The sequence below is a fragment of the Zophobas morio genome, unplaced genomic scaffold (genome assembly GCF_036711695.1).
Source record: "Zophobas morio isolate AGI-343-1 ecotype UQ-CSIRO unplaced genomic scaffold, CSIRO_AGI_Zmor_V1 ptg000024l, whole genome shotgun sequence".
NCBI classification, from domain to species: Eukaryota; Metazoa; Arthropoda; class Insecta; order Coleoptera; family Tenebrionidae; genus Zophobas; species Zophobas morio.
In genome coordinates this window covers 813,643-831,613 of record NW_026972129.1, presented here as the reverse complement: position 1 = coordinate 831,613, position 17,971 = coordinate 813,643, and the positions used below count along the sequence as shown (strand labels likewise).

General features: G+C 35.4%; 1 protein-coding gene and 1 long non-coding RNA gene across 17 annotated transcripts in view; one reads left to right on the top strand and one right to left on the bottom strand.

Annotated features, from left to right (window-relative positions):
• Positions 1 to 17,971, top strand: part of Dscam2 (Down syndrome cell adhesion molecule 2) — a 956,598-nt gene that overhangs the window by 303,334 nt on the left and 635,293 nt on the right. For 11 of the 16 annotated variants that reach the window (XR_010281598.1, XM_064064647.1, XM_064064646.1 and 8 more), the window contains exons 11-13: positions 11,530 to 11,814; positions 11,922 to 12,173; positions 12,620 to 12,739. Coding sequence is in view for 15 of the 16 variants with exons in the window: in XM_064064647.1 (XP_063920717.1) it covers positions 11,530 to 11,814; positions 11,922 to 12,173; positions 12,620 to 12,739 (657 nt within the window). In the remaining variant the exon portion in view is untranslated. Of the gene's footprint in view, positions 1 to 11,529; positions 11,815 to 11,888; positions 12,266 to 12,619; positions 12,740 to 17,971 lie in introns of all 16 variants that reach the window. The other 5 variants (XM_064064653.1, XM_064064654.1, XM_064064656.1 and 2 more) reach the window with 4 other exon arrangements.
• LOC135135483 (uncharacterized) lies at positions 1,740 to 2,198 on the bottom strand. Its single transcript, XR_010281566.1, has 2 exons — positions 1,957 to 2,198; positions 1,740 to 1,894 (listed from the first exon to the last, which is right to left on the bottom strand). It is a non-coding gene; the product is annotated as an uncharacterized LOC135135483 (long non-coding RNA).

Here is a 17,971-nt window from a genome sequence, read left to right as displayed (position 1 = left end):
AAGAAATTGTGAAAAAGAAAAGAGATGAACCACGATCATACGAAGTAGAAACAAACGAGGGAGTCATTCGAAGAGATAGAGTACACTTGCAACCAATGAATATAGGAAACGAAATAGAAGTTAGCAACCCAGAAGAAAACCGCATCCCAAGAGAGAAGTCAACGAAGAAAGAAAGTACCTACGGGGCTTCAGGAAATGTGCGCCGCAGTGAACGAATGAAGACTGCCCCAAAAAGATTTAATTACTTTATTCGTTAATGTTTGTATTCTTATTTTTGTCAGTATTTAGTTTTTATGTAACCTCATTCATGTTCATTTGTTAAGTTTATTTTATTTGTATTTCTTAAGAAAGGGAGATGTAGGGTAGATCTTAGTTAGGTTGGTATTGTACGTTGGTACTGTTGACAGTTGGTTGGGAAATTAATAAAGAGACAAGCATGGCGAAAGTCGCCGTAACGGATATTAATTAATACCTGGTCCCCTGCAAAGCCAACCACCACAATGACTTTGCGAGGTAACCGCAAATGATCAATATTATTTATTTCCTGAATTAACTGTTGCCAGGATACATACATGTCTCTCGGTATCGGTATGTCCCAATCTAAATTTCTGGACCATAGTTCTTGCATCATAACCTTGGCTCTGATTATAATGGGGCTAATTAAACCCAGCGGATCAAACGTTTTTGAAATGGCGGATAAAACAGTTCTCTTAGTAACCTCAGTTGGCGGAATTACATATTCAGAATTATACTGTAATGTATCGTTTGAACAATTTCAAAACAAACCCAAAGTTTTTGTATTTCCCTGTTTATCTAAATTAATAACGGTCGGTTCCCCTAAGTGGTTTGACGGTAACAATTTCGAATTGTTTGCTGCCCATTTGGACAATTCAAAACCCCCGGAATTTAAAATAGCGATTAACTGATCTCGGATTTCTCGGAGTTGTTCTAAATTGTTATGACCTGTCAGTACATCCTCCATATAGAAATTATTTAGAATAACATCTGCCGCATGAGGGTATCTAAGTTTATTATCTAACTCCAATTGATGCAAGACTCTAATTGCAGAAAATGGAGCACTTGCTGTCCCGCATGTGATTGTTTTTAGGCGATAAATTTGAAGTGGTTCGTTTATCTCGTTCCGCGAAAAGATTCTTTGATAATTAGCCAATAACACGTGACGTCATGTTGTGGCGGGAACTCAGCGTTTGACAAGCGCCGTGAAATTTCATAAGCGACAATGTTAACATTTTCGCATTTTATTTAAAAGTGTGGATATTTATTTAGGAAATAAACACGTGAATAGCTTCTTTCATATCTTTTCTGTGTATCAGGGTGCTTTTTTTGGCGATTTGAGTTTAGAAATACATAATAAAAATAAAAATACAGAACACTGTTTTGGTCTGAATTCCTTGTCGTCCAAAATACATCCGTGTGTTTTAAGCGGGAAATTGGAAATTAATATTTTCGTTTGAGGTTACTGTGACGGGTTTAAGTGAAGGTGTGTGATTGGTTTTTAAAGTATGGATAATTTAAGTGATTATGCACCATGTCTTTCCGTCGAAGACAAAAACAGATATGTACAAAAGTTAAACAATTTAAACGGCGTAGATCCTTATACAATGAGTCCAAGTGATTTTAGTTTGTGTTTAGACGATGTCCCTACCATAACAATGAATACCATTCTAAACTTTTTTATTTTTAGAGTAAGTAAAATAACCCACAATAAAACTCGTGCCTTCAAAAGTCTAGAGACATTTATTCAATTTTCTCTTTTTTAAACAACTGTGTCTTTCAACATTACAAGTATTATGAGTGGATTTATTTTGATATCCTAAATTTTGTGATGGAACATAATCAGGATGGTCCACATCCGACAAATCTGCAGGTTTACCTAAAAGAGCACCAATGTAGTAATTTGTTAGAAACTGTAAATCTAATAGGTAGGTACTGTACCTAAAATAAAATGATCCGAACAAACATAGGAATACTTTACTTTGGCTTCGTTAAATCCACTCGTTTCAAGGCTTTTAACCAAAGCTTCCGCCTTTTTCCCCATCCTGTATATATTTACCATTATTGTTGCTAATTGCTGCGAAAGGAATATAAAATTTGTCCGCATTTCTGGTGCTTCGATTTGCGCAACCCACAACAGCACAAAATTTAGGCATTTTCTTCTAAAATACAAAATATTATAATATTAAGATGCTAGTGTATTTAAAAAACATTGATGTACATTAACAAGGAATTAATTTGCAAAACAAATAATATAAGATGCAGCGAAGTTAACCTGTACATCACATTGGAAAACATTATTTTTTAAGCGTATTAAAACGTTATGGTGCGTTTTACAGATATCCACACAGTCTAGAAACTGTAACGAACTTACCAAACTATAAAAACACAGTTGACACACTCACAAATTTAAATGAATTCCGAAAATATTAGCATTGACTCTTATGAGAAAACCGGCTAGTTGTCAAACGCTACCATCTTGATGACCTCGGATGACGTCAGTGTATTTGGCTAATTCGTTTGTTCAGGCTCAACCCAAATTTGTCTGTGCATTTTGATTATGTCTGCGCTTAAAACAAATTGAAAGGTCCTAAAACGTAGAATAATTGCTAAAAGATCGGATTGAATGGTAAATTAACTTTTATTCATTTATACCATAAATAGCTATTCTCAGGAGTCTTCAGCACTGTAAACTTTATGGAAATAATGTATAATTTTTTTTAAGTGCATAATGTATCAAACAAACAACATTATACTTATTCATTCTCTAGACAGCAGCGTTGCTCCGTTTGTAAATGTTGATGATGAAACGTTGATCCAGAACTTTTCAGCGCGGATTGGTTTAAAGGGACTTAGTAAAGAGACTGCCCATGCACTGCAGTTCACCTCTAAAAGTACTTACTTATGAACTTATGTATCAAATTTTTGCTTACCCAAGCAGGATTTTATTACGTGTTGACACGTTCATTTAGTTCTGATGCCATAGAAGCTACATTTTCCCTTTTCAGATTGAGGGGTGGTTCGCAGGATCAAACAGATGCCAGGGCAACAGAATATGCACTACGGCAAATTCTCCGTTGCGGAATTGTAAAAGTTTCTGCATCGTCAAATCCAGCAGAAAAAAGTACTTAGGTTAGTAAATCTACTATTTCAACCTTGGAAAATAGAAATGAAGAAAACAGTGAGGAAATTGACGAGGAGATACTCTTACCCATCATTATAAGAGATGAAATCTACCACTTGAGTGAAAATTTCATACCTGCAAATAATATTGTCTGCATCTGTTGCATTTTTGTCCGGATATATTATTAAGAAGGTAGAACAAAAATTTGCTTGTGATGAATGTAGCAGACAATTTTTATCCACAACAACACCAGGACCGCTATTAAAATTAATTACTTATCAAAATCGAGGCGGACTATTAAGTCCTAACGAGCATTTTGTTGGCGTTATTTATAAATTAACATCAACAATTCAAAATTTAGTACCTTACCTGAAAGGGGAAAATATTTGCAAAAAATTACTTGACTCGATACATCCTCACCTTCTTAAAAACACTATATTCTCCTGCACTGAACACAGAGATGCAGTTTGCAGATTTGTTATAACTACAACTGCAAAACCTGCACTCGATAATATTTGTTTATGAACAACGCATTCGTTAAAGAGATTAGGTTTACAAAATAAACCTTCGACCCGAAAAGTGCTAAAATTATAACCAACAATTTTGGTTTAATTATTATTGTTATTTATGTGTAGAAACAGAAAAAAGTTATGTTTTGTTTTTCTAATAGATATTTATTTTATTAGGAGTTTAAGTGATACTTTATGTGACAGAGTATGGACGATTAAACGCCGAGCGATAGCGAGGCGAATTACGTCCATACGAGTCACATAAAGTCACTTAAACTCCGAATGAAATACAACAGTTATTTTATTTTCAAACGATTAATCTTCTTTTGAAATGATTATTTCCTATCTTCTTGCTTCATTAAGGAATTGCCTTGATTTCACTTACCATGGTTACTATGGTTGACAACCACTATGATTTTCACATATTTATACTCCGGCGGAGTATAAGTAGTACCTACTTATGCGCCGCTCAAACACGGTGTCAGCGAAATGACACTCAAACCCCGGTAAGAACGTCATATAAATGTCAGTTATATGACGTTTGAAAATAAAATATTTTTTTCCAATTTCTACTAATAAAATGCTCATTTTGTATGTCAAATCTCGCTATTAAAACAATAGTTTAATCGAAAGGATGAATAAAATGTTTGTAGCAACACTTTATTCACATTGTCATTGACAACACGAATAAAGTAAAAAAAATAAAAATTCCCACTACCACTGAAATTTACGTTGCTATGGATGTGTGGATATTCAGCTAAAATTTGCAACGCTTGATAGTCCACCTCCTGTAAAACAATCCTAATGAAAGTCCAGGAGCATCGTTTGAATTTGACCGTGACGAAAGTACAGGCAGCTTAGGCAATTTACCTTCTTCAAATGTTCATCATATTAGTAATAGTACAATTAATATTATGTATATGGATTACCTAACCAATAAATTTTTTGAAAAATTTTGCGAAATTGGAAAAAATCTTGTATGATACACGTGAATAAACGAATTTTATCCACTCAAAAACATTATCACACTCAGCTTCGCCTCGTGTGCTAAACTGTTTTTTCGTTGGATAAAATTCACTTTTATTCACTTATACCATAAACAGCTATTTCACAACTCTAATAAACAAACGCTGTCAATACGCTGTCAGTTTAGCAGTTTACTTTAAGTATATAGTATATAGTAATGTTACCGTTTGGTGGCGACACTATATGTCCATCAAATGGTAACATTTTTATCAATGAAAAATGAAAAATTGAAACGGCCTTATCTCGAGAGATTGATGGAGTTGGCGATGTTTTTTTTTTTTATTTGATTACGCTCCCCTACAGGCCGGTGGACCAATTACAGGGGAACGGGGGACATACACAACACCCAGAGCCGGGCGGGAATCGAACCTACGACCCAAGGTGTAGCGGGCAAGCACGAAGCTACCTAACCCACCCGGGTCCTCTGAGCCCTTGGTTTCTGAGTCATATATTAAACTACTTTTGATTATTGCGCTGTAGATGTTATACTTCTCTTTTTTCATTGTGTTTACTCTAGAGGATTCCATTAAGACACCCTATTGGTTTTCTGGCCTGTATAATTCTACTTCATGTTTCTTTATCGGCTATACCGCTTTTATCAAATATTACGCCTAAATATTTGTATTCGTTATAGGCTTATATTTCTTCTGTGGCATCTATTTGTAAGTTTTCTATTCCATCTGCAATTTTTAAATATTTGGTTTTTTGGATGTTCATTGTTAGTCCCCATTCTGAGTAAGTCTGTTTTAGCTTGCGAGTCATATATTCTAGATCTTCCTTGCTCCTGCAAAACCTGCTTGATCATCTGCGAATTGTAAACTATAAATGGTTAGGTCGCCTAGAGGTATTCTCATTCCGAAACATTTTATCTTCCATTTTAATAAGGCTTCTTTTACGTAAATTTTAAATAAAGTCGGGGACATACAACATCATTGTCCCAATCCTTTTGTGACATGTAAATGTAAAAATGTTTCGGAGATTACTTGTATAATAAAAATGGATACAGACACCAGACAGACAGACGGAAACGGGGGTTCACTTTTTTTTGTACTCTAGGGGTGAGGAAACGTTAAGAAAATATGAAAGTACCAATTCGTCGAATGAACTCGATTACTATACTTCCTTGGCTTACGCTCGGACAGTTAAAAAAATGGGTCGAAAGTGTATTCGACAGAACTTTCCTCACATCTAAAGTACGATAAAACATCCAAAATTTTCGCCTTGGGTTTTTTCTTTACACAATTTTGTAATACCGTCATCAACATTTTTGCAAAGACACGTATATCAACTTGGATCAACTTAAATGACAACAGTAAAATCGGCTTTTGTGTAAGAGCCAACAACTTGCCTTCACTGAGAAGAAACCGCAATGGTTGTAAATAACATGCTTACCTACCATGATACGCAAGGACGCACTTGGAGGTTTTGTAAGTACAAGAAAATTGGTCTAAAGAGTTTAGACAGTACTTCCCTCGCTGTCGGAAACTTGACGACTGCATGCCTATTGTGTTTTTTTTTCTCGTTAGATTTTTGTAGTGGGAGTTTAAAAAAAAAATGCGATGACGTCATCAACATTTTTGCAAGGACACAGTTGGGATAGATGTAGTGTAATACTAAGAATAAAATTATTGTATTCCCAAAAAGTAAATGTAAATAAGCGTGCTACGCTTATGTTTCAAACGAGTTTTTACTTTACAAAATTTTGTGTTTACCAAATTGGGTTGGTCCAATGTAATACTAATAATAATAAGTGTTGCCTTTAATTTAATCAATAAAATAAATTGACTTATTCATTAATTTTTTTGAGCCACCTCTTAAGAGGAGGTTTTACCCACACGGAAAGTAGCCTGTGCAATGTGTTATGATTTTTCGAATCATTAGATTTATTAATGGTTAAAAACAGTTGAAAATTTAAATGCGTGTTGTCAAAAGATGTGGCATTTTGCCACCGTTCGAATTTTTTAAATCTGATAAATAACTGTTGCAATAAAAATTAACAAAATCACATAAAATTGGCTTAAAATAAGCATTTGTAACTCGGCAATTAAATGACGCCTTTGAAAAATTCAAACGGGGGCAGCAAGATCAACGTTTCGTAACTGTGTATATAAAATTGCGACGTAAATTACAAAATGTTGCTATAAAACGAAAAAACAGAACGCATGTTTTCGGACAAAATGCAAGCCGATTTCTGGTCGTCCTCACTCGGGTCAGGTGAGGAAAGACGCTAAGCGGGGGCTCACATCTACTCCCACTCTAAAACGCAAAGTACAGACACGACGAGATCGTATTTTGAAATACTTTTGTCATATTATAATCGGTGGAGTGTTACAAGTCGACGACGGTACCCGAACTAAGTTGAATCTTTCTGTGTACGCTGTGACTAAGATTCACCTCTCCCCTCGAAACTGTTTACGCCCCTCAGAATTCACTGACTTCACAGTTTAAGACACGAATGAATGGTTTGAGTAAAACCTGCTCTTAAGCAAATCCAAAAAATATGATTGGAATGATAAATCACAAGTACAAACTCATCATATTTTGTACATTTTAGATAGGATTTATTCAGCAAAATTTTGGAGTGACGTCATCAATTTTTTAGAGGGGAAGAGCAAATACATTTTGATAAAAAATGTACCAGGCTTATGATACGTTTAAAATATCTCCAAGATTTCAAAGCATTCGGTTCTGTAATTCCTGATTAAATCAATAAAATAAATTGACGCATTTATTAAATTTTTTGAGTCATCCTGTATATGCAAATCGAAAAAATTTTAATGGAATGATAAATCACAAGAAAAGACTCCCCATACATACATTTTAGATAGGATTTATTCAGCAAAATTTTGTGATGACGTCATAATTTTTTTAGGGGGGACGACCAAATATATTTTGATCAAAAATATTCCATGCTTAAGATAATTTTAAAACATCTTCAAGATTTCAAAGCATTCGGTTTTGCAGTTCCTGAGTAAATCAGAAAAATAAATTTTGCGCATTCATTAATTTTTTTGAGTCACCCTGTATATGCAAATCCAAAAAATATGAATGGAGTGATATATCACAAGGGTGGCGGAAACTTTATGGAAAAACAAAATATCGAAAAAAAAATATCGCATGTAATATATCGAAAAACTAAATATCGAATATACAAAATATCGAAACGACAAAATATCGATCAACAAAATATCGAATATACAAAATATCGAAACGACAAAATATGGAAATTGTAAATATCGAAAATGTTAAGAGAATGAGTAATATACATTTTGCAAAACTATTAATTTTTAAAAATAAAGTTTTATTACAAGTTACATGCTACATTTGTTAAATAATTAATATAGAAATCGTTTGTATTTTGATAGCTTTCACTGAAATGGTTGACCACCACCTGTAATTTTTTATTTTTGTCTTTGTACTCTTTTCTTGGAGGTTCTTTCAATCCGGCGCCTTGTTGAGTTATTTTCAATTCAGTCATTGACTGCTCTCTTTTAAGTCCATCAAAAAACGCCCAAACTGATGGTTTTTTGGCATGAAACTGATTATTTAAACATCTGTGCCACGCTTCTACTGCAAGGTTAGTAGTTGGAAAATTTTGTACGACTGCATCGAAAAAATTCCAAAGACTGTGTCTAAATTTTGGCTCTCTTTTGGGCATTTTTCGACCAATCCAAGTATTTTCAAAATATAATACGACAGACTAGGCATCTTCTGGTATATCGCTTGCAACACATACTGCCTCGAATGCTCTAATAACATGCTCGACGGGAACAAATGCAATAGAAATTAGTTTTTTAACAAACAAATGAAAATCCTTGTCTGAGTCATATAAATATTGCTTTCTATTGGTTTGTAGATGTCTTCGTACACATTGACGGTAGTGAAAATAACATCCGTGACTTAATCCAGATGGAAATAAAAGTGAACAAGCATTGATGGCAGCCAATTCAAAGTCAGTTATTATTCTCTGTACTTTTGGAACATTTAAAAATTCTCTGTTTTTTTCAAACATTTTCACGTATATACCTTCAGTTTTTTTTGGCAGAAGCCCAAACACCAGAGGGAAATATGCTCCTTCATTTCGCCATGGATTGTATATAATTGATAGAAGAGACTAGAAACAGTTTGAAAAGTACCATCCATCAACCATGTAGGGCAGCAACGAAGCAATTCTAAATTTTTAGGTCTTCCAAAAATAATAACTCTGTCTTCATCCTGTGAATCATATAAAAGGAACTGATCCTCTTTTGCCGTACTTTAATACTTGTCTGAAATTGTCAAATCACTCAATGTCAATGGAACTGATGGTTCAGGATTTTGATTTTCACGACAATGCCTTACATTACGACTCAGACTACTAACCGATGGAAAATGCGTAATAGCAGCAGTACTCATGGATGACATAACTTCGGATATTATCGCTCTTGGAGCATCTTTTCCAGTTGCAGTTTTTTGCTTTATTTTGCTAACAGCCTCTACCACTTCTAGCTTTAAAGCGTCTCCATCGTGATCATGTTCCCTCTTTAAGGTGAAAATTCCTAGATTGTTGATGGTGGCACGTGCCCTACATTTTTTGACCCATTGATCGCATTTCCAGTATACCGTGTTCTCTGTTGATTTTTCTTTTGTATAGAAAAAACCGCCACAGTACAGTTTCTTCTTATTTTTCTGACTTTCAACGTAACGAAAATCCATATTTTCAATCTGAATGAGTCGAAAAATGATGACACTTTTATTTTCGCTGACACTGAGCCTCTACGATTTTTTGTTATTGCAATTAATAACGGGGTACTGGTTATAACGTAGATTTCATTAATCTGCTGGACGCTCAATATAGTTTGAATGCATGCAATGCCGACAATAAAGTGGGATTTATAAACTTGCTGTTGACGTTGAAGTTGCCGCTGCAGTTGCTGTTCCCGCTGACGTTGCTGCTAGAGCTGAAAATCGTCATTTATAAACTCCGTTGGCAGTTGCCGTTCGCACAGGCCGCAGCTGTCAAATCCAATTGTGAGGTTACGTTTTCATGTCAACAATGCACAAACACCGACAGAAAGCTACAATGATGGCAGGTTTTTAAAATATCAGGGTTTCGGTGAACAGATGATTAGGTGGTTTAATATTAGTGGGCCTCATTATTTGATTTTGAAATTTGATTTTCGTGGAATTAGTGCTGTCAACCAGAAAAAGGTCCCGCCTACTTCAGGGAATTTTCTTTTAAGTTGACAGCACTGCACACCACCTCAATTTGATTGGTTGAAAACCCAACGTCAACGGCAACGTAACGGCGAAAGATAAAAGTTGGTCATCTCGAACGTCATCCCAACGGCGTGCCAACTTCCAACGGCAACGTCAACGGATGATATAAACAACGCATACGTTTGCTGTATATTTATCTTCCAACGGCAACGTCAACGGCGAACAGCAACGTCAGCGTCAAGTTTATAAATCGACCTTAACAGCGCCAGCGTCATCATAAAAAATTTTGGATATATTTCGATATTTTGTAGTTTTGATGATATGTTTTCCGATATTTTGTATATTCGATATTTTGTGATTCAATATTTTGTGAATTCGATATTTAGCTTTTCGCTATATTACGTGCGATATTTTTTTTTCGATATTTTGTTTTTCGATAAAGTTTCCGCCACCCATATCACAAGTACAGACGCATCATATTTTGTACATTTTAGATAGGATTTATTCGGTAAACTTTTGGGCTGACGTCATCAAGTTTTTGCAGGGGATAACCGAATATATTTTGACTAAAGATTTATGATGCTCTATAGAGCCTTAAAATATCTGCAACATTTCAAAACATTCGGGTTAGCAGATTCAAAATTAAATTGCAAAATGTTGTTTTATACTTTTGATTTTTTTTCCAAAAATCTGGACGTTTCGGGGAAAAACTCAATTCGGAGTCGTAAATTACATGTGTAGGACTATGTTATTTGATACAATTTAAGACCCATTTACTATGTACAATTTTGAAGTGACGTCATCACATTAGTGATGGGGATGATTAGGCAAATTTTGGTTAGCGTTTTACCATCTACATGATATTCCTAATATAAGTACAAAATTTCACAACAATCGGCCCAGTACTTTCGGAGATTATCTGTCTAATAAAAATGCGGGACGGCAGACAGACGGACAGACGGACAGACAGACGGAAATGGGAGACCTATTTCTTCGTCTTCTTCTAGGGGTCATGAGAGATCGAGAAAATGTAAAAGTAGAGAGTCGGCCGACGGACTCGATTACAATACTTCCTTTGCTTACGCTCGGGAAGTAAAAAAGTATAAAATGGAAAGCAAATGTACACTCAATTAATTGTGCTTTTCTGTGCAAATTGGTTGTAGACCCGACTGTTTGAGTTTAAACAAATTTATTACAATAAATAAAATATATATCTCTTGCTTTGTTTCGTTAAAAGTACTGCGTAACACACAAATCTGAACACCTGCAAACGATTTACGGGGATAAAGGACGTCACCGTAAAGCACCCCATTATTAATGGTCAAGAACTGTATTGCTGCCATATAACCTTAGAAAATTTGTCTTAGTATAATATGTATATGTATATATTTACCTATTTTGAAACCTAAAATCTTAAATTGGAAGATTGGTCATGAACATATCATGCCTGCTTAAAAAACAAAGGATAATGTGTTCACACTGTTAGAACAGTTGAGTCCTTGCTTCTAGATTTTCTCTTAAGATTAACACTACTTATTTTAATTTTCTAAAAGTGGGTACAAGTTTTACTGATTATGTTATATTAAAAGTCTATTCGCAATTTAATGAAAATGATGTTATTGTAAATCTGTTGGTTTGATAAATATTTTATTTCAGTTCCTCCTAAAGTTAGTCCCTTCTACATTGAAGATACCTTACATATTGGTGATCGCGCCAGTTTAACATGTTCTGTAACAAAAGGCGATTTACCGTTGACTATTTCTTGGCGTAAAAATGGTCGCAACATACAACCAGTGCACATGGTGTCCATCACCCAAGTGGATCAATTTACTAGCATTCTAGTCATAGAAAAATTGTCTTCAGAACATAACGGCAACTACACATGTGTAGTCAGCAATTTGGCAGCAGAAGTATCCCATACCCACCAGTTGGTGGTCAACGGTAATTGGGCGCGCCGTGTCGCGTGTTTTAATATTTATTTTCTATCTCTGATGTTTGTTTCTCTTCTCTCTCAGTTCCTCCTATTATTGAGCCCTTTTCCTTTCAAGACGGGCTGTCAGAAGGCATGCGAACTCGTACCGTCTGCGGCGTGAGTTCTGGGGATCCGCCGCTGGTGGTTTCCTGGCTCAAGGATGGGCAACCGCTGACGCCTTCCCTGGGCGTCAACGTGTCGGCCCTTGATCCCTATTCTAGTCTCCTCAGCATTTCTAGTCTTGACTCGCGCCATTCTGGAGACTTCACTTGCGTGGCAAGCAACCCTGCGGCTGAGGTCAGGTACACCGCCAAGCTACAGGTCAAAGGTAACCACCCAGCCTGTCTCCTTCCACCCATCACTCCTCACCACAATTTTCGTTGCTTTGGCACATGCGTCAACTGGAATCCCCAGGTCAAGGTACTGTTGCACCCGTTTTTGTTCTTTTTCACTTTCACAGAGTAGACAGAAATGTTTGAAAGTTTTTTATTAAGCATGATATTTACTTGCAGTAGTTTTACGAACTTAGTGTAATAGGTGTCACATTGGTATAATAAGCTGCTTAAAAATACACACCGTCGCTACCACTACTATCACCATATTGAGAAGATAAAGTCCCCTCACGAGTACTTGCTTATTGCAGCGAAACCAGTACTGTAGTCACCCCTGTAAAATCGTGTAGATTGTCGTGTTTCAATCTACGGCACAAACTGCAACATAAATGTTTTAAAAAAGTTTTTTTTTGATATTTAAAACTTTTGACGATTGTTCCAGTACCACCTCGATGGGAAGTCGAGCCAATTGATGTCAGCGTGGAACGAAATCATCAAGTATCTATCAACTGTCAAGCTAAAGGCGTACCTACTCCAACAATTACATGGAAAAAAGCAATAGGTAGTGTTACATCTTTAAAATTTTAGCATGCGATTTTATACTGCAAGAATAGTTTCGTGTAGAGCTTGGGAAATGAACGAACCACTGAAATCTATTGAAAAACTTCGGTTGTACTTTGATTTTTAAATGTCATAATGACAAGGAATTTTTTCAATATTTTTTTGTTATCAGATTTTGAAATGTAAGACTAAACTGGTTTTTCTAGTTTAAGTTTTCTTTTTGATTTAGTTTGAAAGAATCTTGGGGATCGGCTGCTTTAAATTACCTACATGTGTATACAGGGTGATTTTTTTAACCTGAAACTTTCAAATATCTCGAAAAATAAGCATTCTACAAAAAAATGTCCAGAATAAAAATGTATTCATTCTATGAGGGAAAAACTTTAATGTAAAAAAACTACCCCCCCCCCCTTTGAAATCTTAAATAGGGACCCCCAATTTTTATTCCGGATTCGGATTCAATCATACTCATGACAGATGACGCTGTAATTAACAAAATTAATTTTTTTTCGATTTCTCGTACTGAGAATCTGTGCAAACAATTTTGCAGTAAAAAATAGCACTTTTTCGTTGTAAATAATTAAAAATGAGTCACCACATCATTGAAGACAAATTGAATGGTGAAATGTACCGAGCGTCGTCTTCGTTGATTCACTATTAAAGTCTCTCCAATTAGTTACAATCGTCCGACTTGTCAGAAGGGAAAATATCAAAAGATGTCACCCCCTTCGGGAGTTACAGGAACCTGTAATTAATCCGTTTTGTCGCGCGCCAAAACTGTTTGTGCTTGAATTGAATATTATCAAAATGTCCAAAAAATATTGCTCTGAGCCTGCTTGTGGGGTAATCAAGGATTCTAGAGACCACAAAATAATGCACAGATTCCCTTCAAACACTGTGAACAAAAGGTTGTGGTGCAAAAAGGTTTTTAATGCTACAAGTAGGTACCCCAACATGAATCTTTTACCTAAGGGAATGTATAGCCATTAAAACCATTTCAGATGGTAATATTGCCAATAATTTATACATTTGTGGTAAACACTTTTGAGAGAAGTTGTTACTATTCAATTACTATTCAAATAAAAGACTTAAACCCGGCTCTGTTCCTACTTTGTTCCTCCATGGTTCCAAGTCACCACTACCTGTTCCTACTTCTTCAAGCTACCCAGCAAGCACTAAACGTGATCCAGAATGCAGCATCATAATTCCTGAGACACATTCCGATAACAATGTAAACACCTCAAAGAAAAATTTTCCTACTGCATATCCCTTTGAAGACCATCCACACCCATGGCGTTGTGACTTTGGCACCGGTACCGAAATTTTGCCTCTTTTTCGAGTAAAAACCGAAATACATGATGTCAAATTGTGTCAAAAAGTCAGACCATGACAGACATTTAGCCGACATTACAGATTCCTTTCCCTCCCGACGTATGCGCCCTCACATGTCACATTTAAGGGATTGGAGAGACTTTAATAGTGAATCAACGAAGACGACGGTACCGAGACATTTTAAAAAATGAATTGTCAACGTTACTTCAAAACTTGAGATTGGAAGTGGGACAGAACCTGTGGTTTCAACATGATAGTTGTCCACCACACTATTCGATGGTGATACATGAAGTACTTGATCATGATTTGAATAGTCATGGATCGGTAGAGCTGGTCCGGTAAACTGGCCTGCAATATTCAATCTCTTATGACTGATATTAACAACAACTGAACAAGTGTTAAAGTTTCAAAGAGCAATAAACAACATTTAGATTCGCCATACAATCTTGTGAAATCTTGAACAACAAATAATTCTTATGTGAGATTAAAGTTGGACATCAAATAATTTATATGATAGAAACATTCATCAACAAAGTATTTACAAAACAGAACTCAGCAAAGCTATCAAACAGAAGATCTGGTGTGTAATAAACTTGTACAAATAAAAATATTATGTGAGGATAAAACTGTAGAACATGAAATTTACGTTCAATTAAAATTATACAACAAATAAAATTACTGAGGTTAAAATTGTGAGATTAATAGTTATTTGTTTAACAAGGCTGGTAAATGCAGTTTTGGAAATGCGAGGAAATTGTTGGAACCCGAGCCCGACGGCCGAGGCTTGCAATTTACGAGCATTTCCAAATAATTTTCCAGACGTGTAAAACACAACATTTTGTGCGCCGACAATTTATTACAATTATTTATTTTGACTTGTCTTTTAATTAAAAAACACGTAGGAAAATTGTATTATTTAGAAAATAGATTGGTAGCACTGCGCGATGTTCAAAAATTCAAATTAACCAATTGAAGATTAAAAATTGAAATGTCATAATTTCATGTCAATTGTGAATTGTAATTTGTGAAAATTTTGATAATAAATGGAACCATCCGCGCATATTAAACAAGCTGCACAAGACGCTGTAAACAGCTTATTACCGTCAAAGTCTTCACACAAATATTGGCGGGAGTATGAAATATTTGAGCGATGGTGTGAAAACAACTTAGTGCAAGAATGTTCTGAAGTTGTTTTACTGGCGTATTTTAAAGAAAGAACAAAATGTCTGAAGTATTCCACATTTTGGTCTATTTTTTCAATGCTTAAAGCAACATTAAACATAAAAAGAAACATAAATATTACAGTAAACTCGTATCCTTTTTAAAACGCCAAAAAGAAGGGGATGTGGCAAAAAAGTCAAACATTTTGGAATTTGAAAATATCACAAAATTTTTAAATGAAGCACCTACCCAGAAATATCTTATGATGAAAGTAAGTGGGTACATGAACTTAATTTTTCTTAGTTATTGAAATCTGATTTTAGGCTACAGTAATAATTGCCATGTCTGCGGCATGCCGAAGTGGGGAATTAGTAAAAATGCAATTAGAGGATGTGCAGGATAAAGGTGATGTGATTATTATTAAAATACCTGATACGAAAACGAAAATACCGAGGACATCGTGTATTACTGAGCAAAGTTGGATTGAAACGATAAGAAAATATATGCTATTAAGACCAGAGGGACCTGCAAGATTTATCCTAACTTATTCCAAGGGTAAATGTTTCAGGCAGCCTGTAGCATTCATTCTTTTGGGAAAATGCCATCACAAATTGCTACGTTTTTAAATTTGAAAAATCCAAAAGGATACACAGGGCACTGCCTTAGCGGGACATGGAGGTGAATTAGTAACACTGAAACGGTATGGTCGCTGAAAGCTACATTGAAGACACATTAACGTCAAAAACTGCAATTGCCAATCAGTTGGCAGGCCACCACCCACAAGCATCCACAAGTTCCGCTGTATTTCAAGAAATACCTCTAACTTTCGCAGATCAAGAATCATTAAGAAATTTACGGGAAACTGAACCCTCCTCAGTGTCTTCCAGCACCCATAACATTGCGGTAAAAATGGGCGATGCAGCCCAATATTACTGTGACAAATTGTAAAAATTGCACTATTAATTTTAATTTCAACAAATAATTTAACATTCATTTGTGATTTCATTATTTATAGTTTTGTTACACTAATTACACAGGTTTAATATCATTGTTACATTATTTTTTTTTAAGCTTGAATAAGTTTTCTTCTGTGGTAATAACTTTCATCAAAAAGGCTCTTCCCTTCATAAACTAAAAACTTAACATGCAACTTTTGACTTGCACATGTGCTGAAAACTTACAAACATAGGGGAGTAGACATAAGTCTGCATGTTGCTTGCTGTTGTAAAAATTAATGCGTTCACACAAATTCTGTTAATCAATTAATGCGTCACACGCCTTGTCCTTTTCCAAATTTTATTTTAGTTTTTCCTTTAGCATAATAATGCACTCTCATGGTCTCAAACATATTTTCGGAAGTCAATAATTAGCACACAACCCCACGACAACCTAAACAGCACCTAAACAGGCTAAACAGTTCCACTTGCAAATTCCAAACACAATGCATGCAAAAAGTGTGACGTCACATAGGCGTTGGCGCGTTCCAACTGATTCCAAACAAAAATGGTTGCCATGGTTACCTGTGTTAAATGGCCATAAGAAAGTGGAATCAGTGGCACTGGTTTGTTGTGTTTGGAATCAGTTGCTATAGCAACCACGACTAATGACGTCACGACTTTTCTGGTGTGCAGTGATGCCAACCTGCAAAATAAATCTAACTATTTTAAATGTCACGTTTGATTGCCTAGACTTCAAAAGATTATTTTCTTACCGCAATCATTGATTAAATACATATAGATAGACCCATGCTATTGTTTGGAGCGAACAGGCCAACGGCCGGCGAACAAGAGATGGCGCACCAACGGTCGGCCGTCAAACGCCGGCGAAAAGCTTGGACACCAATAACGCGCATAGGTAACACAAATCACACTAATAATATATTTAATAAATCTACCACTCGATAGAGGGCGACGAAAAAGTGTGTAAAAATCTCATAGTTAGCATTTAAATAATTTGCAACGTTGCCAGATGAGCCTAACACAAATTTGCCGTTATTTCTAGCCAAGTAGGATTTATTTCGTTTAAAAGTTTCTGATAAAGAAATGGGATTATTATAATGAATAAAAAAAATTGGTCTAAAGAGTTTAGACAGTACTTCCCTCGCTGTCGGAAACTTGACGACTGCATGCCTATTGTGTTTTTTTCTCATTACATTTTTGTAGTGGGAATTTAAAAAAAAATTGTGATGACGTCATCAACATTTTTGCAAGAACACGTATATCAGTTGGGATAGATGTAGTGTAATACTAAGAATAAAATTATTATATTCTCAAATTTTCTGGAAAATGAATTGGGTCGTTTTGAATATTGATTTGTAATAATCGATAAAATAACGAAACAATTTACTCACGTGTACGTATCAGAGACAACTGAAAATCGTGTGTGTATAAACATTCTTAATTTAAGATGACAGGCGTAACAGCATACGTGAGAGTCAAACAGAGAAACTGTAAACAAAACGACCATCGGTTTTATTGCTGCGACTTCCGCTTATTATATAAAACATTGGGTTTTATTTTAATTCTTGACGGTGAAATTCACAATTGGTTGATTATAAACATGTCTATTTCACATTCGCGGAACCAAGTGAGCACATAAAACAAATGCAGGTCTGTAATGTTAAAGTCGATGTAAATAAGCGTGCTACCCTTATGTTTCAACCGAGTTTTTCCTTTAACAAATTTTGTGTCTACCAAATTGGGTTGGTTGGGGTGTAATACTAATAATAAGTGTTGCCTTT